The sequence below is a fragment of the Elephantulus edwardii genome, unplaced genomic scaffold (genome assembly GCF_000299155.1).
Source record: "Elephantulus edwardii isolate Elephantulus edwardi_28Jun2011 unplaced genomic scaffold, EleEdw1.0 scaffold00038, whole genome shotgun sequence".
NCBI classification, from domain to species: Eukaryota; Metazoa; Chordata; class Mammalia; order Macroscelidea; family Macroscelididae; genus Elephantulus; species Elephantulus edwardii.
Genome location: NW_006399788.1, coordinates 499,634 through 525,198, shown reverse-complemented (window position 1 = coordinate 525,198; position 25,565 = coordinate 499,634). Strand labels below are relative to the sequence as shown.

General features: G+C 37.2%; 1 protein-coding gene across 1 annotated transcript in view; it reads right to left on the bottom strand.

Annotated features, from left to right (window-relative positions):
* PSD3 (pleckstrin and Sec7 domain containing 3) overlaps window positions 1–25,565 on the bottom strand; it is a 504,139-nt gene that overhangs the window by 317,494 nt on the left and 161,080 nt on the right. Inside the window, exons 5-8 of the mRNA XM_006884895.1 lie at window positions 7,277–7,471; window positions 7,074–7,154; window positions 5,007–5,119; window positions 1,979–2,037 (exon numbers count right to left, since the gene is read on the bottom strand). Coding sequence (XP_006884957.1) covers window positions 1,979–2,037; window positions 5,007–5,119; window positions 7,074–7,154; window positions 7,277–7,471 — 448 coding nt within the window. The remainder of the gene's footprint in view (window positions 1–1,978; window positions 2,038–5,006; window positions 5,120–7,073; window positions 7,155–7,276; window positions 7,472–25,565) is intronic.

Sequence of the window (25,565 nt, the reverse complement as noted above, 5' to 3'; positions counted from 1 at the left end):
TCAAAGGAAACTCCCTATTAAATTATGTGAAGATGGTGTTACAGAGAGTTGTCACTGATTCTATCCTTGCGCTCTCTTCTTCAATTTTCAAAAAACAGCAGACTGGTTTTTTTCTTGATCTCTTACTATACATATAAAATCTTCTTTAATAGCCTTTTTACAGAGGAACTGTTTCAAACAATCAAATTATATGGCCTTCCCAGCCACTCCAGGGAGACAAAGGTGACAGTTTTTGTCCAGATCACAGCCTCAGAAACACTGAGGGCAATTCCATTCGCAAGTCCTACTTGTCGTTGAACGTCCTTGAGTCAGAACGGACTCAGAGCTGGCCCTTCAGTGGCTTTTCACAGGCAATTATTTGTATGGTAGTAGGAGAGCACCCATCCTTGTCACATAGAGCAGCTGGTGGATATTAACAGCCTGCCTCTGAGATTGCTGTGCAGTTTCTTACCGCTAGGGCACCAGAGGTCCCCTCCATATAGGTTCTGTCCTATGTTGTTGTTGTGTACCACTGACTTGGAACCAACCCATAGCTGACCCTCTGGCAGGTTTTCAGAGGCAGTTAATCGCATAGGAGGAGACTGCCTATCTTTTCCCCGTGAAGCAGCTGGTGGCTTCGAACTGCATGTCTTCGGGATTGCAGCACTGCTTCTCACCACTAGGCAACCAGTGCTCCCTTTTGTCTGTCCTATTGTTGTTGCTAAGTGCCACTGAGTCGTAGACGACTCATAGCGACCCTATGAATGAAAGACCTGAACAGTTGTGTAACTTTCATCATTTCTACAAGTTCAAAGGGTTTCTGGAGGCAAGCTATTTCGAAGTGGATGTCACTCCTGCTTCCAGGCTTGTTTTAATTGGGGAGCTCCACCAAACACTGTCCACCATGAGTAACCATTACCACATTTGACACATCAGTGTCACGGTGTCCTAAAGGGACACTTGTAAAAAAACAAGTTCACTCACTGCCATGTGACTCTGCTCCAACTCACTGTGACCCTCCTACAGGTTTTCCAAGGTGTAAACTGTAATGAGTGATGACAGCTCATCTTTCTACATCAAAGTGGCTGATGGAGTCAAACCCTTGGCCTTTGAGTTAGAAGCACAACACGTTATGGACTATACCATCAGGGTTTGTATGACTCCATGGCAACATGTTTCCATTTATTTGGTTGGGAGTATTAAGACATTTTTAACACATTTGGATAAATATTTAATTAGATCTTTCAAAATATTTATTACACTTTAAACGGAGTTCTGTTGGGTATAGCGGTAAAGAGATTAACTGCCAAAGCAAAGGAATGCAGTTTGAATCTGACAGCTGCTCCAAAGAAAAAAAAAAATGGAAGACCTGCTGGAAGGTCAGCTACGAGTCACTTCCAACTCCATGGTACACAACATGGTAAATTCACACCAGAGCAAAGGGTAGTTTCTGTTTACAGACTGAAATAATTTTTGTGTTAACAAAATCATTACCAGTTTCTCTTTTATGTAAAGTTCCAACACATTCTAAGATTCTGCTTTTATGAAAGCTAAGTTTCATTATATATTTAAAATTTATCATTTATTTTAAATAAACAAGCAATTAGATTAGTACACTGAAGCTAACAGATTTAAGCATGAAATCTGATATTTTTAGTTTTAACTCTTACCATCCTGTCAACATTACGTATCTGTTTTAACATAGAATCAACAATGCAAAATTTCTGTCTCTGCCATCTAGTGGAGAAACATAACAGGACACATATTACAAAGCAATCATCTAGCCAATTTTAAGCATAATTGTCACTTAAAATTAAACTTTATTCAATCATGTAAAAATGATCTTCATCAAAAATATTTATGTTGATATACCCACCATGGAAACTATGCAAAGAATGAAAAGGATAAAGACAGAACAAGCACGTACAAACATGAAAGAAAGTATATATTCAAGACAGTACTGGATATATATGAGACACTGTCACAAAATTGCACTTACATGGCCATGAAGGTCAGTGTTAAGAAGCATCATCGCACAGGTCAGACAATGCACTCCATCTAAAGGGAGAGAATGGGGCAAGAGTTTTAAATCACCATTTCCAATTGCAGCAAGGGAAACATTCCCCTGTCTACTATTAAAATTTAAACATTAAGAACCAATGGAAATAGGATACTAGACTAGTAGGTACATCATGACAATTCTGGGGGAAAAGGAAATGGGTAACAAGAAATTATTAAAAGTTTTTCAATATACTATATTGGACCTTTCTGGTTTTTTTCATTGCCAGTATCTTTTTATTAATGTATTTTTAAAAATGTGCGAGGTCACAGTTTACAAATCACATTGGTTTTTACAGAAATCATTTGTAGATATTAATTAGTGATTGTTGCAATTGACTTTGTAAAATGTTAAAGCAAACCCCTATTGCATACCTTCACCTACTTTTCTGCTTTCTGGATTTGGGATTCCCCCCTCTCTTTTCTTCTTTCCTATCACTTTGGAAGCAGGAGTGGCATTTAGTTCCTAAATAACATGCTCTGGAAACTTTACGAACTTTGATAAATTTCTATAGTTGTAGAAGGGCTTCAAGCCTTTTGTTCATAAGGTTGCTATGAGTTGTGCTCCACTCAAAGACTAACAACAGCAACAACATCACTTTAGAAGACAATTTGTCAGTACACATCAAACATCTTGGAACAGTGTCTACTTCAAGGGCTTTACACTAGGTAAATAGTTAAAGACGTGCACAAATAACTCAGATATTCAGAGAAGGGCTGCCTACAGTGCAAGATAACTGTTTCTCCCCAAACATGGTTTTGTGAAATAAAGTCAATAAAAATTATGTCCAAGTGTGCATGAAGACATGAAAACGATTTCAAAGAAACTTATTACGGAACTTATTATTATAAAGTCTGATACTATCTAAATATGCATAAGCATTAGAAGAATATATATTAAAATACTTTTAGAGATCACCTCTGAAGAGGGATATTGTGATTTAAAGTATTTATCTGTATTTTCTGAATTTCTGATAACATAACATATATAAATGGATGTGAATTATTTAATACTGTACCTTCTAAAAAATTATCTTGAAGAAAGGTGAATAGAGAAAGAAGTAAAAGTTAAAGAAAACCAAAATTAGTCTTCCAGTGTTTATATCTTATTTCTAACTGAAAATATACACATAAAAACAGTTCCCTTCTTTCAGGTCTCTTTTAATAAGATAATATATAAAGTTAGAAGTTTTATCTAGAGTTTCATGAACAAGATGTAAAGTTAAATATTAAAATATGCTATGAAGATTAAAAATTATGTATGAGGGGAAGTGACCTAAATCAAAAGGATTATCTCACATATAAACAGAAAAACACATTAAGATATGAAGCACTGTGACAGAGATGAGAATTGTAGGCTGTTTCTAAATTTAAGAACTGATTCTTCTCCTTATCACTGCATCAACTGACGTACTATTGACAATGCTAGTTCTGTATGTAGTAGAAGTTTCATTAATTATGCTAAGTGTATAGAACCACCATCCGAATTACTGGTTTTACAAATTAAGTACAGTTGTTAGTTTTCAGGTTTGTAAGGGACCAGGAATATGTTACAGCTCTAGTATAGCAGGTGATTTTTGTTCTTAAGGTCTAAAAATGGGTGCTTCTATATATCCAAGGGTATATTCTGGCCTTTATTTAATGATCACAAATTCTTAATTTATTGAAAACAAATTTCTAAATGTATTTGTAAGAATTAGATTCAACTCAAATTTCTTTATGAACATCCATTTCTATGCATAAGTCCAGTTTCTTTATTGTACTGAGGCACATCCTTTCTTCCTTGAATTTATATGTTGTTGTTCTGTGCCGTCGAGTCGTTTGCAATTCACGGCGACCCTATGTGCAAAAGTAACTCTCATCGACTCTACTATATAGTCAAAGCTAAGATGACAGAAATAGTGAATAACTTGTCCAAATACAGTTAAAAAAACCATAAAAAGTAGTAATTAAGTTGCCAGGTAAAAATGTGATCTTACTAATAAGATTACTTAACACAACCCAGCTGGACTCCAAATTGACTCAATGGCACTTAACAACAATACAGCCTATAAGCGGAAGAGCAGTTTATTAGGAGGAAAGAAAGACCTTCATTGAGACAGACTGACATAGTAATTTCAACTATTGACTCCAGCACACCTTAGACTATAAGCAGCACACCTTAGACTATAAGGCAGTGCGGGTCAGGCAAGGATAAGACATGCTGAATGCAGGGTCATTACTATTCATAGTCAGTGGAAGGTACCTGACAATGGTATGTTTATAAAAGATTTTCTAGGTTCAGGTGAGTGTGCTTAAAACTTAAAACACTGGACATTTATTGCTGGAAATGAAATAAAAAGAGAAGACTTCTCTTTGTCTTAAAGCCTGCTTTTGATAAAGAGTCCCATTATCATAAATATATAATTCATCAATATAATAAATGAAAGTCAGTGGTCAGTGTCTTTACAATGCCAAACAAAAGCATTAGAGACATCACAACCTCCAGTGAGATTTGTACATCTTTCTAAAAGTAATCTTAGAAGTATACATAAATTTTCATCAAGAAGTTTAGAGATCAGAGGTAAGAAAAGCAGAAAAATATAAAACAAAAACCCAGTAACTTGCCAGTTATGACACACTTTGCACATAAAATCTCAGAATTACAAAGCATGAACACATTAAAGTATAGGAAATACAGATAATTAAGAGTAAATATCATGCGGTCTAAATATATTTCAAATAATTATTTAATGATATTTGAAATTACAATAAAAGAGAAGGATACAAAATGCTATAATGATTCCAATTTTACTTTAAATATTATTTGGTTTATACCAAAGCAAGCACATGAGTTTCCTTAATGTGATTAGTGCTATCTAGATAATTTTCATGTCATTTAACATTTCCTATGTTTTCTTAAATATGCAACTTTTATAATAAGGAAAATAATCATCATTAATGAAATTTAAACACTTTCATCAAATTACCTTGTGAAGAAATGGTATCTGGATTACAAGAAAAATATCTATTGGAGAAGTGTATTAAAACTCTCTCTCGTTCTTGAGTTTCTCCCACAAGAGAAAATGCTTTAAAAAAAGACCTAAAAAAAATGGAGAAAGAAAAACTTTTTAAAAAGTTATTGAACTTTATGTATGGCAGTTAAAATTTATTTAGACAAATACTGGAAACTAGTTCTATAAATGTATTCTTCAATTGTTAAAAATCATGCTTATGTTATTCACCACATCAGTAAAAACTCATAGTGACATTTAAATGCAATAAAAAAGTAAACATAAAAAAATGACAAGATAGAAATGTTGTGACCGGTATGTCAAGAAAGCCTTGAGAAGCTAAGTAATTTCTCCATTATCATTGTCAAGTAGTCAATTTTATACAGTTATTCAGGGAGAAAGTCCAAGGACTACTCCTCCAGCTGGAGCACACAATCAACCAAGTAAGGTGTAAACACTGTGGAGGTATGGCAGGGTGAGCAGGGGGATTGATTGCATTGGCTATGGTTGCTTGATTTAATCTCCATGGTCAGTGTTATAATTACACAGAATTTTGCATATTTTGTGTATTATCAAATGGTATTCTTAATTTGTTTCAAGAACTATTGTTAAAGATACTGTTGTTGGTGTTGTGTACCAGAGTCAGAATCGACCTATAGCTGATCCTCTGGCGGGTTTTCAGAGGCATTTAATTGCACAGGAGGAGACTGCCCATCGTTCTCCAACGGAGCAGCTGGTGGCCTCGAACCGTGTGCCTTTGGGATTGCAGCACAGCTTCTTGCTACTAGAGCACCAGAGCTCCCTAGGAGGAGGATTTGGGGAGATAAAATTATATATTCCTGACATCTTGAAATATATTACATACTAGATTTCCTTGAACCACAAAAATTACACCCAGAACCACATGACACGTGGTTCTGTGAGAGAAGAGTCTGGCAATCTGCCCCCGTAAAGATCCATTTGAGAAAATGCCACAAGCAGTTCTGTTCCACCACAGGAGGCTGCTCTGAGTTAAAACGGACTTGTAGGTGCCCAGTAATGACAAGGAGTGTCACTGGAAATTAATAGAATTTAATTTCTCCTGGAAATTAATAGAGACCACTCTCATGTTGCCAAGAATAAGTTGCCTAAATAAAAAAAAAAGGTATGACTAAAAGGTGTTTTTATTCTTACTATTGAAAGAAAACCTAATAAATCTTATTTCTACACTGAAAAATTATTTTTCAACCTTATTAGATTCACAGGCTACCAACTTTCATCTTTCATGTCTTTTAAAACTATATGTACACATCTCTCTTTTTGCTTTATACATACATATATATATACACACACACACACACACACACACACACACACACACACACACAGATACATATTAAGAAAGAGGCAAAAATATTGATCCTTTCTTTACTCATAAGAATACACATAACCTACAAGTAGCCTTCAGGGTCATTTATAACATCATTGGATAGTGTAACCCCAACATCCTCAATGAACGTCCAAAGGCCTCATTTATTTCTAAAGCTAGAGAATTTATAAGATTATCTCAGAATTTCTCCAGGCTCTAATATTTTTAAGCCATTCATAAAATGAAGGTTTTTGCTTTCATCCCATCAGGAATCTGGAGCATAAACTGTGACAGGTGAGGATCAACATGTTTATGACACCTTCCTTTCAATAGATCAGCCAAAGGACCCAGTTTCTGCTGATTATTAAACGGGTAATTACTTTCATTCTACTCAGGAGTCAATCCCAAAATAGCAACTATCAAATTCTCATATTCCACTTTTCATTTTTTACTAATCACAGCAGTTAGGCTTATTAGTAAGTGAAGAATATGAGTTAATGTATAATTTCATAAAAATAATGCATTTTAGTATTTTCTGCTATGTTTAACACATGCATAAAACAATTTGAGCTAAGTTCACAAAGTACTTCTCTTAAAAATGAATAAAATCTGATTCTAACTCCAATGCATTGTTTCCTGTTTCCCTTTCAAGAATTATTTAGAAGCAAAAGAACAGAAACAGTGTTTAATCAGACCTGAGAGATTGATCTAGCGTCATTCCTGTAAAATCAAAAAACTTCAGATACTCTTCTGCAACAAGTTGGCTAAATTCATTGCTGTAAGAAAACAGAGCAGATTTGGTTATTAATATTAAAACCACTAAAACACAGACACAAACAGCATAGCCAACACCACCATGGCAAACTCGGTCAGACACGAGTCTGGGGTTAGAACGTACTTCTTGCCTAAGTGCTTAGCGACGTCCGACCTCTTGAATCTGTCAAGCTGATAAAGACGTTTGGCCAACCGCTTGGCTGCTTCCACGTTGCTGCTAGTACCATTACTGAGATTTTCCGGTGCCTCCTTTTCCAGAATTTCAGTGCTCCCCATTTCAGAATGAGCTGCTAGCAATGTCTTCTTCACCCCAGCATTGCTGTTAATGAAAATATAAAAAAGGAGGGCAAATGATCATGACTTTGAATCAACTATTTTGAGATAACTGTCTATTAATTGGGTATATATTTATTTTATTTCTTATATTTCAAAGGCTAAAAAAATGTGATCTGCATAGCTATCTAACAAGTAGTGATCCTTTTTTTTTTTTTTAAGTTTCAGGGCTGCTTGCTTCTCAAGTTGAGAGTCACATGTTCAATTTTCCTAAATTTCAATTTTCTAAATGAAATTGTAAATTTCATTATAAGCAAAAATATTTTCCTTAAAGTGGTATTTGTCAAATATCAATTCCAAGGAACCATAATGTGTCAGTCATTCCTGATCATTAATTCAAGGGAAAATTAGGTTCTATTGGGGGGGGGGGGGAAAGCATAGTTTAGTTCACAGCCCAAATAACAAATGAAAACTTTCCCTAGAAAAAGCCATCATATTTTAGGAAGCCCAAGAGTGCTTATGTATAATATTATGATTCCCATTTCAAACAGAAAACATATGCAAAGGCTGAGGTATAATCATTTTTAATGCTCCATCAAAACTATTACCAGAAGAATTAAGAAAGAACCTGGTTTACTCTAAATCCCTGGCAGTGAAGACTACAATGATGACTAGGAAAGTTTGGTGTCACCGCTTTGGTCTGAGCTAAGTTGCCAGCAGTTATAGCTATGACTGCTTCATGATTATCAATTAAATGAAAAACAAACCCTTAATGTTATTATAAAATCATGCTGACTTATTTATCCTGAAAGGCACTCAGGTACACAGGTCCATGATCACATGACGAGAATCACTAAGAGATTAAAAACTACAGCTTTGTGGCAAGATCTAGAACATTACATCATTTGTAACCCTGAAACCAACTGTGACACAATAATTGCCAAATCTTCATTTTAACTTGGTAGAGGAACAGAGACATATTCATGCCAAGATAATTGAACTTAAACGACCTGCCAAGCCACCTACCACAGAATCTAAATCAAAGGCCATCAAATGTTTTATGTTAAGAATCAAACAGTAAATAATTTAATCCTGCAGGTCATACAAAGTCTGTTACATATCCTTCTTCGGTTTTGCTACAATCCTTTAATCATTTAAAAGCCATTCTAGTGCACAAAAGGTCACATGCCCTTACTCTGTTCTATAAAAATTATGTCTTTTCTGCAGTAATTTCATTTGGTATTTAAATTATTTTTATCACGCTTTTAGGGGAAGTTTCCAGAAAGGATTCATGAAAACATATCCTTTCTAGACAGTTCCACTAACATCATGATAAAAAGTAATTAAAATCAATGGAATGACTATAGGAAAAAAATTAAAAGCTAATTCAAAACAAAACAAAAATCTTTAACCTAGCATTTTAACTATAGGTACAGTAACCATTTGTCATCAATACACTCTTAAGAGGAAACAAGGATCATACAATTGTTTTTTGGTTTTTTTTATTAATTAATTATTTTTTATTTCAATGAACAGCTACAGAGATTCTGGAATTCCATTCATTCATTGTTGCAATAGGTAATTGTTACAAAACAAAATCAGCAATCCAACAAAAATTTACATATTTAACAAATGACAAAAATCACTGCAGCAAAACTAAAGGCATTTTTAAGTGGAATGGCTCTCCCCTTTTTTTTCACGTATGTTATATGTATTGAACTTTCATTTTGCATTTCTCACTAATCTGCCAAACAAGTAACTGCATCATAACCACCCAGAATGTTGTCTGGGCCACTGCCTGATCTACTAACAGACCTAGGAGCCCAGAGGGGCTGCTGACAGACTACTTCTCTAACCACCAGTAGGCTTGAAGGAGTTAAATGAGCTCTTGTAGCATATTAAATACAGCACATATTGTCCTTGAAATAGAAATTATTTCCGTTACTTGAAACGTACAAGAGAGACTGGGTAACCTTTGACTGTCTCTATATTCACCTCGTGGCATAGTGGTTAGGATTTCAGCTGCTAAGCAGAAGCTCAGTGGTTTGAACCAACCAGCCATTCCAAGAAGGCAGGGTCTGCTCCTGCTAAATGCTGAATTAACTAGGAAATCAACTTGACTGCAATGGGTTTCATCATGGAGCGCAAGAAAAAGGTAAAAGTAAAAGGCCAAAGAGACCTCTTCTCATTTAAATGGTTTCTTTATGCTCACTCTTCTCAGGGCAAATCCATGACATATGCCTAATCATTCCATGCATACACTGCCATCCAATCGGAACGGACTCACAGCTCACCCTCCCTCCAGTAGGTTTTTTGGAGGCTGTAAACCACACAAGAAGACTGTGCCCATCTTTCTTTTGCAGAATAGCTGACAGATTAGAACTGACAGTGAGGCATCACCTTTGAGGTATAGAGCAAACTCTCTACAGCCTTTGTCACAACAGCTCCATTCTATGTATCTGATTGGAGAAAAAGGAACAAAACCCAAATGCACAAACACACAATCTAGTAACCACAGAAATTAAGGAATACAGTGAGAAGAGAGGAAAACCGCCGTTCCTAAATCACATTCCGCCTAATTTCATGGTTGATGAGATCATCTGAACAAGCACACAGAGCTTTCTTTTTAAGTTGGAAAGCCTGGCAATATGGTGGCAGCCACACTCACCGACAACACCACAGACAGCTAGAAGCAGCCATCACGGAGTCTGGGCCGCCCCAAGGCCATACTTCTCATCTCTCCTTTCTCCACAAAACTGAAGGGTGAAGGGTCTGCTCATCCACTCTGGCTTCCAAAGTTCTGGCTCCCTATGAGGTCATGTTACTATGACCTCACATTCTCTGCAGAGTGTTTATTGTGGGGGTTTTGTAATGTTTTCTTACAGCCCCAATAAAGATAGGAGCCAAAACACAGGGGCCACTGTTTATCACGGGCATAAAAGACAATGGCAGTCCAGCTTTGTTCATGCTTGATAAAGCTGACTAGAGGACCCCTACCAGTGGGGATAACACCCTATCTTGTGTCCTCAAATAAACCAGCCATTGTCTGTTTAGTCTGGTGAGTATTAGATGCTTTCCACTACTTCATCCGTGGTTTCACTTTTCCCTTCTCTGCTCTAGTTCAACTTTATTTTCTCTACTTTTCTTTAGCAAGTAATTTTACAACTTCATAAGGCAAAATTTCTCTCAAGTCTCTTGATTATAGAAAAAGGATCCTGAAAGTCTTCTAGAAAATCGGTCAATAAGGTCTATATCTAACATTTTCAAGGAAGTGTGGTTACATTCTGCTATCAAAACACTGAGTGGGATCACAAGGCCTTTTCATTACCTCGTTAACATACTAACATCATCTGATTTAGGGGGCAGGGGACTTAATGAGACATCATTAAATTATAATTTCAGGTAAATGATGGAACAGTTTTTTAAGTAGAAGTATGCACAGTTCAAATGCACCATCTGCTCCATGGGAGGAAGACAGGCATTTTCCTGGAATGTGATTTTCTGCCTCCGAAAGCCCAGTCAAGTATGAGCTACGTGTCACTTTTTACTCAACGGTATATAACAATGAAGTATTATGAATATACCTATGCTAAAGGAGCTCTTGTGTCCTAGTACGTAAGGGAACACACTAACAATCCAAAGTCAAATGGTTTGAATACTTCCGCTGTTCTGTGGAAGAAAGGTGGGCAATCTCTCATGTGATTTGCTGCCTCTGAAAATCCACTGCAGAGTCAGCTATGAGTGGGTTCCAACAAAAGGCACATTAACAACACATAATAAAAATTATTTGCTTCTGAAATGTACTTGGGCATCTCATGTTTTCTCTAATAGTCTTATTTTCTGAAATACCTATCTTACACCTTAATGAGAACACTGGTGATTCCTTTGACTCATTTGTTAACCTGGTTCTTAGTAGAAATGAAGGAATCTGATTATCTATATTATTCAGACATTCTCTCAGCTAATTATGATCTACTGTTTCTTCAATAGCCTCTAAATACAAAATTGAAAGCCTTTCGCTCTATTTCTACCCTTTATCCCAATCTGCATGCTCCTACTGTAGGTGTTAGCATATATTTATATTGTAAAAATCCTACACAGGGTCAGAAGCCAGAGTTTCTGGCATGTTACATAGATAAGACCCTTCCTGTGTTGACCCCAATTTCTCTTCCACTTGACTCCGCTCCTTTCCCTCTTGCTCGGTTCATTTAGCTGCCTCATCTCTTTCATAAATTGCACCCTGTAGCATTCCTGTCATCTACCTCCCTAAACTCTTTTTGTCCCTACAAAACTTGGTAAAATGACAGATGTCCTAAAAATCATGTTCCAGCTCCTTCTGCAGCAGTCTGAGCATTTAACACATTCCTTTATTAGAGTATTGGCTTTCAAAACTCTCATCTCCCTGACATACCACTGTACTGAACTCTACTATGTATTCATATTAAGAGGGGGCTGAATTTATGCAGTCATTGTCAGTTGAAAGAATCTAAAAACCTAGCAATGAGCAGTGTCTATTCCCACGATCTTCTCACTAATAGGCTACCTTAATCTTTCTAATGCACTCTAATTAGTACTGGACTAAAGGATCCCTGGTGACAGAGTAATTAATTTATCAGGCTGCTAACCAAAAAGCACATATTTTGAATCCACCACCTGACCCACAGAAGAAAGATGCGAAGTCTCCTTTCATAAAGCCTTGAAAACCTGGTGGGAGGTCACTATGAGCAGGGAATCTATTCAATGGCCAGACAGTCACGAGAAGGTATTACAAAAAAAAAGGGCAAACCCACTGCCCGTGAGACGAGTCGGACTCACAGCAACCCTCTATAGAGTTTCTAAGATTATAAATCCTTACAAGAGAAAGCAGCTCATTTTTCTCACATGGAGCAGCTCAAGGACTTGAACCCTGACCTATAGGTTAGCAGCTTAATTTCTTCTTACTAAGGCACCAGAATATTTTGTTAGAAAATAAAGATAGGTATTAGTTCACATTTACTTTTAAATATACTTCTTAAAATGTGGTAGTAAAATTGTTATTAGGTGCCATTAAGTTGAATACAACTCCTAGTGATCCTGTGAACAAGAGATCTGAACCCCGGTCTATCCTGTGCCATCCTTATCATCTCTGACTTCAGCCCGCTGCTGCAGTCACTGCGTCAATCCATCTTGTGGAGGGTTCCGCCCTCTTGATGGCCCTCCAATTTTCTAAAAATGTTGTCTCTTTCCATGAAATAACCTCTCCTAGCAAAATGCCCAAAGTATGTGAGATAAAGCTTCACTGTCCTTGCTTCCTAGAGCAATAGAATAGAAGGGGGAGAGGAAGGTAGTTTAAGTGTCAATGTCTTCTAGCTTTTATACAGTGTCTACTAGCAGTTTGGCACAGAAAGTCACAGCCAGACCACTAGTTAATACAACACATCAGCTAAACAAAGGCAGGTCAAAAGAATCCTAATTGGTGAGAAAAAATAATGCCAGCTTCAAAAAGAATAAAATGAACAGAGCCCAGACTGAGTACAGTAAGACTCCTTTGCCAATCTCTGAACAAACTGTCCTGGAGACAAAGAAAGGAAATTGTGTCTGTTGCTGTTACCCGCGGCATTTAATTTCCATGCACTGCAAAGATGGGCTGTAACTAATCTTGTAGGAACATCAACAAAAATTAAAATGGCTACAGCACCCACCATTCATTTAAGAACATCTAATTCTGGTTAAGCACTTATTATGTGCCAGTCATTGTGCAAAGTGCTTCAAAAGAATTATTTACTTTATCATCAACATTAATATCAAAGTGGCTGCTGCAATCTCCAAGGCATGTGGTTCGAATCCACCAGCTGCTCTGTGAGAGAAGGATGGACAATCTCCTCCCATGCAATTTACTGCCTCTGAAAACCAGAGGGTCAGCTGTGAGTTTGGACTTGACAAAACACAGTATCCATTTTGTAGATATAGAAACTGAGGCACTTATCCAGGACAGTGAAACTCTAGTTCAAATACTTTATATGATCTCTTACTATTCTTTTTAAAATTGCCAGTCAGACAGTAGCTCCATCGAGGAAAGGCCTGGCCAATTGCCTCCATAAATATTGTAGTTGCTGTGTACTGTCAACTCATAATCAACTCATGACTAACCCTCCAGCAGGCTTTCAGAGGCAGTTAATTACACAGGAGCAAAGTACCAATCCTTCTGCCATGGAGCGGCTGGTGGCTTTGAACGGCATGCCTTCAGGACTGCAACACAGCTTCTTGCCACTAGGCCACCAGTGCTCATGAAACCAAATATAAATACACCATAAACATTATGCCCACTAAACCAAGGGGTCACTATGAGTTGAAGTTGACTCAATGTTAACTAACGATAACATTCTTCATTTAGTATGCCTGCTTTCACTAGTTCAAGAACTAAGAATCTGCCACATCACTAGACAACATGTAAGAAGCTTCAATACTGTGATAAACAAAACAGCATGGAATTGCTGGAGGGTCAGCTATAGGTCAATTCCAACTTGATGGTACATAGCAACAACATAGTGTGTTAGAAGGTAGAAAATGTTATAGAATAGAAAAGGCAGGAAAAAAAATCAGGAGTGCCATTTGGGTAGAAATATTTTTTACATAGATTTAGTCATGTAAATATTATAAAGTAAGATATTACAGGCAGACAGAAAGGACAATGAAAATTTCTAAAGTCTGGAACACATTTGGGGTATTAACTGGACTGAGAAATTGGGGTACATTTACACAATGGAATACTGTGCAGCACTAGGGAGCAAAGATGTTGTAAAATACTGTAACTTATAACAGCATTATGCTGAGTGAAATATCTCAGTCATACGGATTAATATTGCATAAGGTCACTATTAGAAAAACAGGAAGATAACTGAGTAAGACATGTACAAATGTTCCAAAGGAGAGAAGGAGGGAGGTAGAAAAAAGGGAAGGAGAAAAAAAATCACTGATAGTACAAGTTAGTGGAGAGGGTGAAGTAATGGGAAAGGTTCTAAGGGGGCCTGAAAACGAGTGATAATAGATAGAGCTGTGGTAATTATATAAAATATGTATAGATGTATAAAAAATACTTTAAAAAAAGGCAAGGAGGTCAGTGTCATCTAAGCAGAGTGAACAGAGGAAAGAATGTTCAGAGAGCAAAGACTGTGGGAGGATACTGCGCAGGGCAGAGAGATTCCAAATCAGCTCACACAGCTGTACATGTCTAAGTAGCTTCTTGTTTGGCATATGTCGATCCAAAGAAATACTCAGTAATTCTCCTTTTAAACAGAATAATTAGTCTGAAAAACTTAATGACTTCTTGGTATGTACCAAAGGGTTCTTGTTATATACCATCCTTCTCCTGTGGAGCAGATGGTGGCCTTGAACCACGTGCCTAATAATTATGACTTTATGAGCCACTTGTGACTCATAGCAACCCTATTTACAATAGCCCTGAAAGCTGCTCTATCCTGTGCCAACATTACTGTCTCTGACACGTCTGCCCTTATTACCCCACTCACTGAATCAATCCGTTTCATCTAGGGTCTTCTTTTCTTTCTCTGTCCCTCCACTCTTTCAAGCATGATGTCCATCTCCAAGGACTGGTCCCTCCTTGCAACATGCCCAAAGTATGTCAGACAAAGCCTCAGAGTACTTGCCTCCAAGGAGCAGCCTGGTTTCACCCTCTCTAGGATAAACCTGTTTGTTTTCTCGGCAGTCTATGGTATAGTCAACACTCTTCTCTAGCATCACAGCTCAAAGGCATCAATTCTTTTCCTATCATCCCTACTCACTGTCCAGCTCTCTGACACATAAAAAACAATTATGAAGACTATGGCCTGGATCAGGCACACCTTATTCTCCCAATAATTTCTAAAATCTACTGCTATCAAGTTAAATGCTGACTCAAAGTGACCTATTGGATTTTCAAGGCTGTAAACCTTTATTGGAGGAGATTACCCACCTTGCTCCAAAGGAGCAGCTAGGAGATTCAAACCAATGACCTTTTGATTACAAAACCAACATAGACACACTTTATAACAAGAGATCCTTAAAAATTTGTAGACAACTGAAAATATAATTAAATGTTTAGAAGTCTTTTGTTTTCATTTTATTGTTAAATAATGACAATTAACTCCTGATGACTGAAGATACTAACCAACTTCCAAAACCTGGTATTAAGACTAGATACTGCCTTTTCATTGATTTTTCCTATGGCCGTTGCTTTGTCATAATAACAGCCAGAAACTCACTTTAAAAATTTAATAAGACATGTAAAAAAAAAAAAAGAAAGAAAGAAAAGGTTACAGACCAATCTCATATTAAATCTATTAGTTTCAGTGACTATATTATGCAGTGTTAGCTAGTTTTCTAGTATGGCTGAGTCTTCATTAAAAGTTTAGAATTGTTGCAGCGACTGGTGAAATCCAACTCATTGAGGGTCTTCCTCTTTTTCACTGACCCTCACCTTCACCAAGCATGACGTTTCTTCCTTCAATGGTATATTTTACGTGTCTGCTACACGGTACGCTGTATTAATTTAGAGTTTATTTTTATGCATTTTTTTCAGATTGCTATTAATTTCCTTTCAATTATTTCCTCCCAATAGATATTTTAAATTAAGAGTAAAGAATGGGATGTGAGGGCCAGGACAAGCAATTTTTCCCCCCTACACAGCAATCTGGATGTGTTGTTTGAAATCTGAGCACTGTGTCTCCAACAGACTCTATCCTAGGAACAATTATGAGAAGACAAGATCAATTTCAAACTATGTATTTACTAATTGACAAGGAAATATAATGGCTATCCCCTTGTTTTATTTCCATTCGCCAGGGTGGAGAATGATGAAGTATAATTAGAGATGTTTAATGCTATGTCAGGACAGTGAAGTAACACAGCAAAAAGCTATCTTCCATGAAAAAGGTGACAATGCAGTGGCATATTAGGAACATTAAGAGAACTAGTCAATCTGCAAATGATCTGTTCTTCTTTCTCACTGATGGACATACAGATTTTATACAAATAATGCCTAATCATATATTTTCTTGAAAGAGTTCTTTGTATGACAACAGGACAGAATAAGAGGCACACAGTGAGCTGGGGGTGGGGAGAGAAAAGCATGCAGCAAATTTTTTTTTTTAAAAATGTGAACTGGGAGTGGGTGGGTATGGAGAAAAATGTGCAACAATGAATAAATGAAAAATCCAACTTTTCTATAAACTTTCGTTAAAATCACAATTTTAAAAGAAATACAAATTTTATTGATTCCTTTTGGCACAAAAAACTTTCTGTACAAATAATGAGCTTAGAAATGTTTGTGTCATTTTCTTTTCTGCATCAGAAAGCAACCAGTTATAATTTACAAATGATTACTCTCAAGATTTTACTGTGTGACTAAAGTTGGTAATATTACATTCTCCTTAAAGCATCTGGCTCAGAAGACTTGCAGGGTATTATTAGGGGTCGTTGTTGATTGCCTTCGAGTCGAGGACAACTCACAGTAGACCCTATGAACAAAAGGCTTGAAGCCTCTCTACAACTATCAACATATATAAAGTTCATTGAGTTTTCAGAGTTATGTTATTTAGGAAGTAGATGCCACTCCTGCTTCCAAATTATTAGGGGTAGGGGAACAGAAAAATCAATGACTTGCATCATCTATGTCATGCTCCTGGAGGGGGATGAAAAATCAAAACGGCAAAAACTCCAATTATTCATCGGAAATACATGTGCATTTAGAGGCAAGTGCAACCTCTTTCATTGAATTGGGGTCTCATCTACTTCGGTACAATTACTTACTTGTTGGTGCCCTCTGCTGGACTATTAGACACACTATGGAGTAAAACCAATGCAGTTTAAAAGATTTCATCTTAAATGATTTGCTCTGGTTTGTATTTTCTGTATGTAATTATTAAGCATTTTCCTGGAAAAATGCCGATTATTTGTTTATTTACATGGGGTGGATTAAACTACGTCATAAACTTTCAAAAAGGAACAACAGATATGCTGGAGGAACAGAACCTCCAGGTAACATTTATTACAATCCTTCTTTGGAAAAGCCTGAGCTTTAAACTTTATTCTAAATAGAGAATAAGCTATCGAGAGTTTCAATAATTATATTTTGCTTATGGTTTCTCTTATAAAGGACCTTCAATTATTTAAGTATGATGACATTTTTCCCCTTGAGAAATGTTTTTTATTTAAAGATAAAAGATGGATTTCATTCAAAGAAATGCTTTTATGAAAGTCAATTATTAATTTCTCGTGACTGTTAACAATTATCCAGCAGTTTGTAGAAAAGTAAAAATGCTGTCAGATATATAATGTAGTAATTAAAACAACCAAATTAATATATACTGATGTTGGTGGCAGTCATGGAGAACATGGATCTGATGATGGCAGCTGGCATTTCTGTACTCTGTACCAGAGTGTACTAGCATTTTATGTTAATCCTTTTACTTAAACTATCCCAGCCCTCTTATGGGAGCTCTGTTGGCTTCGTCCTAAAGAGTTGTGCTGCCAACCCTAAGAACTGCAGTTCAAATCCACCAGCTGCTCCACAGGAAAAGGCCTGGCAATTTCTTCTCGAGCAATGGACTGGTTCTGAAAAACCTGCTGGAGCATCAGCTGTGGGTTGATTCCAACTAGATGATACAGAACAACAAGAATTCTTTTAAGCTGCGCCAGTTAAATGGTGTTATCTCATTTAAGACTATGGAAACAGCAGGGCACTTTTTTATTTCCTAACTTCCTACCATGAATGAGTTAATGTAATAATTATTGTTATGAATTGAACAGCGTATCTCAAAAATAAATGTTGAAGTCCTATCTGATTTATCTATAAATAAGAACCTATTTGGAAATAAGAGGGGGAGTTTGTTATGTTAATGAATTATGCACACTGAGAGTCCTGGTCCCTATCTTGAGTCTGTTGTTGAGCGCTGTCAAGTTGGAACTGTTTCACAGCGGACTCTTCAGTAGGTCTTCAGAGGCTGTAATGCACCAGGGGAAACTGTCCATCTTTCTCCCACAGAGCAGCTGGTGAATTTGAACCTCATATCTTTGGCTGGCAGTGAAACTCTTTACCACTGGCCACCAGAGCTCCTTGTTAAGTGATACCTTATTAAAGAAACACATCATATAAAGGACACACACAGAGGTGAGGAGGACACACATGCTCTGTAGGCAGCAGAAGAATGTCACAGGTTGACAGCAGACTGAAAATGTCAGGAAGAGGATGGGTTCATTTCTATTTCTAAAACAGTCACTCAAGTCCTAGAATGAACTGCCAATTCTCAAGTGTCTGCCAGAAAAGATATACCAATTTAAAAGATGTTACTATGTTAGTATTATTTCTATTCATCTATCTAATCTAAATAATGTAATCTATAGAATTATAGGGTGCTATGGTGGCATACAGAATCGATTGAAGCTCAATGTCAAGAAAAACAAAGATTTTCACCACTGGGCCGACTGGCAGTATCATTATAGATGGTAAAGAGACTGAGATTGTTCACAGCTTCAGTTTCCTTGGTTCCACAAACAACATTATTAGTAATAGAAGCCAGGAAACCAAAAGACTAATTGTATTATGAAAGTCTGCTGTCACAGACCTTTCCAGAGAACTTAAGAGCAATGGTGTCAGTCTGGAGACCAAGATGCACCTGATCTTAGGCCGTAGTCTTCACAATTACTTGTTATGCATCAAAGGGCAGGACAATAACTAGGGATGATAGAAAGAATTAATGTCTTTGAGCTGTAGTGCTGGAGAAGAGTATTGAATATACAATTGACTGCTAGGAGAACAAACAGGTTCTTCCTGGAGAGGGTAAAGCCAGATTGCTCCTTGGAGGCAAGGATTCTGAAGCTTCTTCTGACATACGCTGTTACAAGAAGGGACCAGTCCTTGAGAGGAACATCATGCTTAAAAGGGTGGAGGGACAATGCAAGATTGGATGCCATCAATGAGACGGAATAACTGGGGTAATTCCAATACAGATACCAAATTCATTTTTCAAGGAGATTGAAAGGGAAATTGTCACATTCATTTGAAAAAGCAAGAGATCTTAAATTATAAAACACTTAGGAGAAACAAAAATAAAGTGGGAGGCATAGCTCTCCCTGACATCAAAACCTACTACCCAGTGGTAGTAACCAGCCAGCATAGTACTGGAAATATGACAGGCACACAGACCAAGGGAAAAGAATTAAGAACCCAGAAATAGTGCCAGCTATCTGTGGTCACCTGATATTCGACAAGGAAACAAAACTTACCAAAAGGGGAAATGACAACTTGTTCATCAAATGGTGCTGGCAAAACTGGACTGCTCCCTGCAGAAAGCTGAAACAGGATCCACATCTCACACCATACACAAAAATCAACTGAAGGTGGATCAGAAACCTGGGAATAAAGCCCTAAACCAAAAAGTTCATCAGAGACAAAGTGGGACAGCATAATCCACAGTATAAAGAGAATGCCAAATATAGCCAGAAATGCACAAACTGAAAAGGACAAAATTGATGAATGAGACTTTCTAAAGATTAAATCCCTGCAAAAGCCCTCTTATCATGCAAGGGTCAACTCATGCTCCAGCAATCCTCCAATTCCTCTGAATCAAGGCTCCACAGCACACACTCCAGTTCTCTCCTCAGTGGGCTGGCTTTCCCAAGTCTTTTTCTCTATGGTAATTACACTCTACCTTAATGCCTAAGACAATGGCTGGTACACAGCTAGCTCTCACTAAAAGTGCCTTAAAGGAAATGGTAAGAAAAGAGGAAGGGATAAAGTCACATGACCAAGTTTCTCTCCCTACTTCATGTGATAATCTAAACATGAGTGCAAGATGCCTAGAAGCAACATTGAGTATGATATTTCTCAGGAAGCTTTATACAAAGCTGAATTTGGGTTGTAATCACTGGCCACTTATATCCATCCAGTCAGAACTATTTCAGCAATTTTGTTATTTTCTTCATTACAGAATCCAGAAGCTCCAATCAGTGGGAAACCCTTGCAAATTAGATTTTTCTACTTCCCTTTTTAACATCACCGAACGTATCTGACTGCTAACCAAAAGGTTGGCATTTTGAATTCACCAGTCACAGGGGAGCAAGATGAGGCAGTGTGCTCGCAATAGGTGTCAAAACCTGGCAGAACCAATAGAGGGCGACTGTGAGTTAGAACTGGAAACAGTGGGACTGGTAGGTGTATTTGCTGTATAATCTTAGTTTGCCCTTTGATTGTGCTTTTAACCAGCTTTCAAGGGTTTGAATGATTTACGGTGGCCCCTGTATGTCAGAGCAGCACTGTGCTCTATAGAATAGTTAACAGATGATTTTTTTCCAGAAGTAATGATTCCCAGAATGTTTCTCCAAGGTACTTGAAACCACCAAGCCAAGTGCATTCATTACTTGTACCAAATTAACACTAGCATCTCCTAAAATCAATCTACCTGTCTTGGGAAAGAAGTAGTCCTTGTGTTCTGTTAATATAAAATTAATCTAAATCTGCATCGAAGATTTTCTTATTCTAAAATCATAACTGTGGCACTGGAGTTTGAGAGCACTGGTGGCGGAGTGGCAAGAAACTGTGCTGCAATTCTAAAGGCATGAAGTTCAAGGCCACCAGCAGCTCCACAAGAGAAGATGGGCAATCTCTTCCTGTGTGAAAACCCACGGGAGAATCAACTATATGGTACACACCACCACCACCACCACAGGTAGCATTTACCAAAATAAAGCAGGACAGATTCAGTTATTAGGCAGAAATGAGAACAATATGCTCTACAAATAAACCGAGAACTAATGAGATCTACAACAAACAACAAATTTAGGGATTGTAAAAAAAAAAAAAAAAGAAATACTAGCCTTTAACTAGGGGCCGGGGGATGGAGGGTTAGCGGGAATTAACATTTTTTCACTAACAGGCCTTTAAAAAATCTAATACACACATAAAAGAATTACAAATATGACTTACAAGGATAGTTTCTTTGACTGAATTTTCAAAAACTATCATGGACAAAAATTACAAAATGGCATTCTCTTTATTAGCGAAGGGAGCCTATTGTCAAGGCTCAAAGAAGAGACAACAAAATTCTTATATCAGTGACCATCTGAGAAATTATAGGCCAATAAATTAAGGAGTAACAAGAACCACCATCAAACTTCAAACAAAATGCAAGAAATCAAACTTTATCTTCTAACCACCAACTAACAACTCTGAGTTCACATTTAAAAAAAATAAAATAAAGGCCAGAGATAGGATTCTTCACGAATCTTAACATAGTTTGCCTGTTGTCCTACTAATTAGGGCAGAAATGATTGTCAGTAACAAGTGACAAATTCTACCTCCCCAAAGGGTACAGTCTCAATAAGTGCTGTGCCTAGTATTTTTGAAGACAACTAAGAATGGCAGGAAGAGTTTGGGTAAAACAAAGGACATTTCTAGAGGCTCCAGAAAGTGTTATGAGACGCAGGCAGAAGTTGGAAACTCTGGGCTGCTGAGAAAGAATGCTTCCTTCTAAAGACCCAGTTGCTACTCAGTTTAACAGCCTCCTCTTGATGCCACTGAACCTCTCCAGACAGAAGAGGTAAAACTATACAAATGTGTATTTCCTTAATTGCCAGACATATTTCATTTGTAAAAATGTACATAGCACATTTGCCATTTCAAGAATTTTCATGGTATAATTCAGTACGATCAATTAAATACATCAATTATGTTGTTCAACCAAATCCAGAATCGGTTAAAAAATTTTTCCATCAGCAAAAACTCAGTTTTACTCAAACAATGATTCCTGCTCCAGTAACTGAGTACGCTGATTCCTATATATTTGCCAAATCTAAATGTTTCATGTTAATGAAATGATATTTGTCCTACTGTAATTTATGTAGCTTCGTATGATATACTTTGGACATGTTGCAAGGCGGGATCAGTCCTTGGAGAGGGACGTCATGCTTGGGAGGGTGGAGGGACAGCACAAAAGAGGAAGACCCTCGATGAGATGGATTGATTCAGTGACTGAGGTAATGAAGATAGGTGTGTAGGAGACAATAAGATTGCAAGGGTTTAGGGCTGTTATACATAGTATCTCTATGCGTCAAAAGCGACTCAACGGCACATAACAACAAATTTATTTACTTACTGTAATGTTTTCAAGAGTCATCCATCCTGTGTATCAGGACTTCATCTCATTTCATGGCATGTTAGTCTATTACATCTATGGATCTTGTATTATTTATTCAGTCACCAGTGGACAGCTATTTGTGTGTGTCTCCCTTTTGGCAACTGCAAATGTTAAGTGCTGACAAGTTGATTACAACTCACAGTGACCCTATGAGCAACAGATCTTAACTCTGCCTCATCCTCCTGATCTCCACCATGCTGGAGCCCAGTGTCACAGTCCTGGTTTCGTTTATCAAGTCACTGTTTGATCTTAATAAGGGTTTTCCTCTTTTACAGACCTTTCCCAGCATGATGTCTTTTTCCAAAGACTGGCCCCATGTGACAATGCCCAAAGTACGCAAACGAAGTTTCACCATCCCTGCCTCTAAGGAGCATCCAGGCTCTATTTCTTCCAGGAGAGATTCGCTTGTTCTTTTGGCTAAAAAAGCTTGTCTGTCAGATATTTGCTATAACTGAGCATCTAAATTAAGACAGATTAGGAAGGAGTACTGGCCATCTACTTCAGAAATATACAGTGCCTTCAAAAATCCTATGTACAGTAGAGTAAACTTAGAGTAGGCTAACAGATATGGCAACTCAGGCTGAGCCCTCACATTTAGAAACACTGTGGAGGAGGTACAGTTTTCAGCATTCAGTAACTGGGGTAATGGGAGTAGGTGTGTCAGAATCAGTGAGCCTGGCTCAGGACACGGCAGACTTCAGAGCTGCTGTACAGAGGGAGGCTGTGGTATGGTTTGGCTGTCCAACGGGTTTCTCCATATTCTTCCTGTAATTTATAAGCATCATTCTTTTCCGGCCATCCTTATTCAGTGTCCAGACGCATATGGCGCAATTGAAAATACTGTAACTTAAATCAAGCACACTTTCGTCTTTATAAACAGACATCATTGCATTTTAGCACTTTAATAGCAGATATTGCCAGTGCAATGTATCTTTTTATTTCCTAACTGCTGTTGCCATGGATGTTGATAGTAGATCCAATAAAAACTAAATTATTGACAGCGTCAATCTTTTCTCCATCTGTCATAATGTTGTCTTTTGGTCTACTGGTGAGGATTTTATTTTCCTTAATGTTGAAGGGGAATCCATATTAAAAGCTGTAGTCTGCTCTTTGCCAGTGACTGCTACAAGTCTTCTTCACTTTCTGTAATCAAGACTGTGTAATCTTCACAATGGAGGTTGTTGAGGCATTTTCCTTCAATCCTGATGCCATATTCTTCTTTGCATAGTAGTTTCTTGAACTATTTGCTCAGCATACCTATATTATCAATATGCAGAAACGATACAACCTTAAAACAGAACTTTCCTAATTTTAAACCATGCAGTGTTTCCTTCTCTGTGCAGACAACTGCTTCTTGGTATATGTTTAAATTTCAAATGAGCACAACTGAGTGTTCAGGGATTCCCACTCTTCTCAAAGTTATCTCTAATTGATTATGAGCCACACAGTCCATTGCCTTTGCATAGTCAATAAAAACAAGTAAACATATTTATTGTATTCTTAGCTTTCAACCAAGATATATTTGACATCATCAATGATATCCCTCTTTGCAAAGCCTCTTCCAAATTCAACTTGAATTTCTAACAATTCTCTACCAATGTACTGTTTGAATCATATTTTAACAATTTTCAGTTAAGATTTTACTTACATGTGACATTAATTATTATTAGATAATTCCTGCACTCTGTTCAATCACTTAAGCACTGAAATAAATACCGTGACTTTCAAGCACTTGGGTAGAAGGGTAGAATTTCTCGATCATATGCTGCTGCTGTTGTCAGATGCTAATGAGCTCAGTTATGACTCACAGTAATCCTATGGACACTAGTTCTGAAACCTGCCCTATTCCATGCCACCATCAACATCTCTGCTACACTACAACCCACTGTTAAAATTGCTGTGTCCATTCATCTTGTTGAGGGTCTTCCCCTCCTTTGTTGACCTTTCACTTTTCCGAGCATGAGGTCTTTCTCCAAGGCCTGGCCTCTCCCAACAAACTGTCCAAAGTAGGTGAGACAAAGTTTCACTGTCCTTTCCTCTAAGGAGCATGCTGACTGCACCTTATCTAAGACAAATATCAGCCTGTTCTTTTGGCAGTCCATGGGATATTCTGCACTCTTCTCCAACACCACAACACAAAAGGCCCTGATTCTTTTTCTGTTATTTTTATTCACTGCCCAACTCTCAGACACATTGCAAGTGACTGAAAAGAACATGGCTTAGATCATGCACACCTTAGTCTTTAAACTTACATCCTTGCTCTTCAGCACTCTGGAGAGGTCCCTGACTGTATACTACACATTTTTTTAATTTCCTGGTTGCTAGTAATAAGGTAGTTGATTGTGGATCTGAGTAGGATGAAATTATTGACATGATCTATCTTTTTCTCCTATCATGATGTTATATGTTGGTTCATGAGGAGGTCATATGGTAGTGCTATATTTAACTTCTGAAGGAATTATCTATAGGCTTATTTTTTTAATCCATACTTTAGGCTCTGAAAGCATAACTGTTTCTCACAAAGTAGATGGCAGTACAAGCTAAGTAAATCAGTAGACCTTTATGTGGTCTTATCACTTGAGTGCCATGAGCCTGCTTATTTTCTCATCAATGATGAAAATGATAGATTGTTAGTTTAACCATGGCTTGGTTAATTTTTAGACTACATTACAAAATATGCCATAAGAGTTGATATTAAAATCAAAATATTACAGCATGCAGAAAATCAGAGGAAGCAATTATTGGTTTTCTGTAAAAAAAATCTGTATGTTTAAGTATTCTTATTAATATAAAAGAAATCTAAATGTTAAACAAGCATGTTTAACAGTTTACAAACCATACTTTTTTCCCTTTAATACTTAAAATAATGGTTTCACCTTTAATCAATAGCATCTTAGATTCAAATAATTCTTGTCCATTTGCTTTGATTAGTATACTATTTTATTAAACTGTATTAATATTTTATTTTTA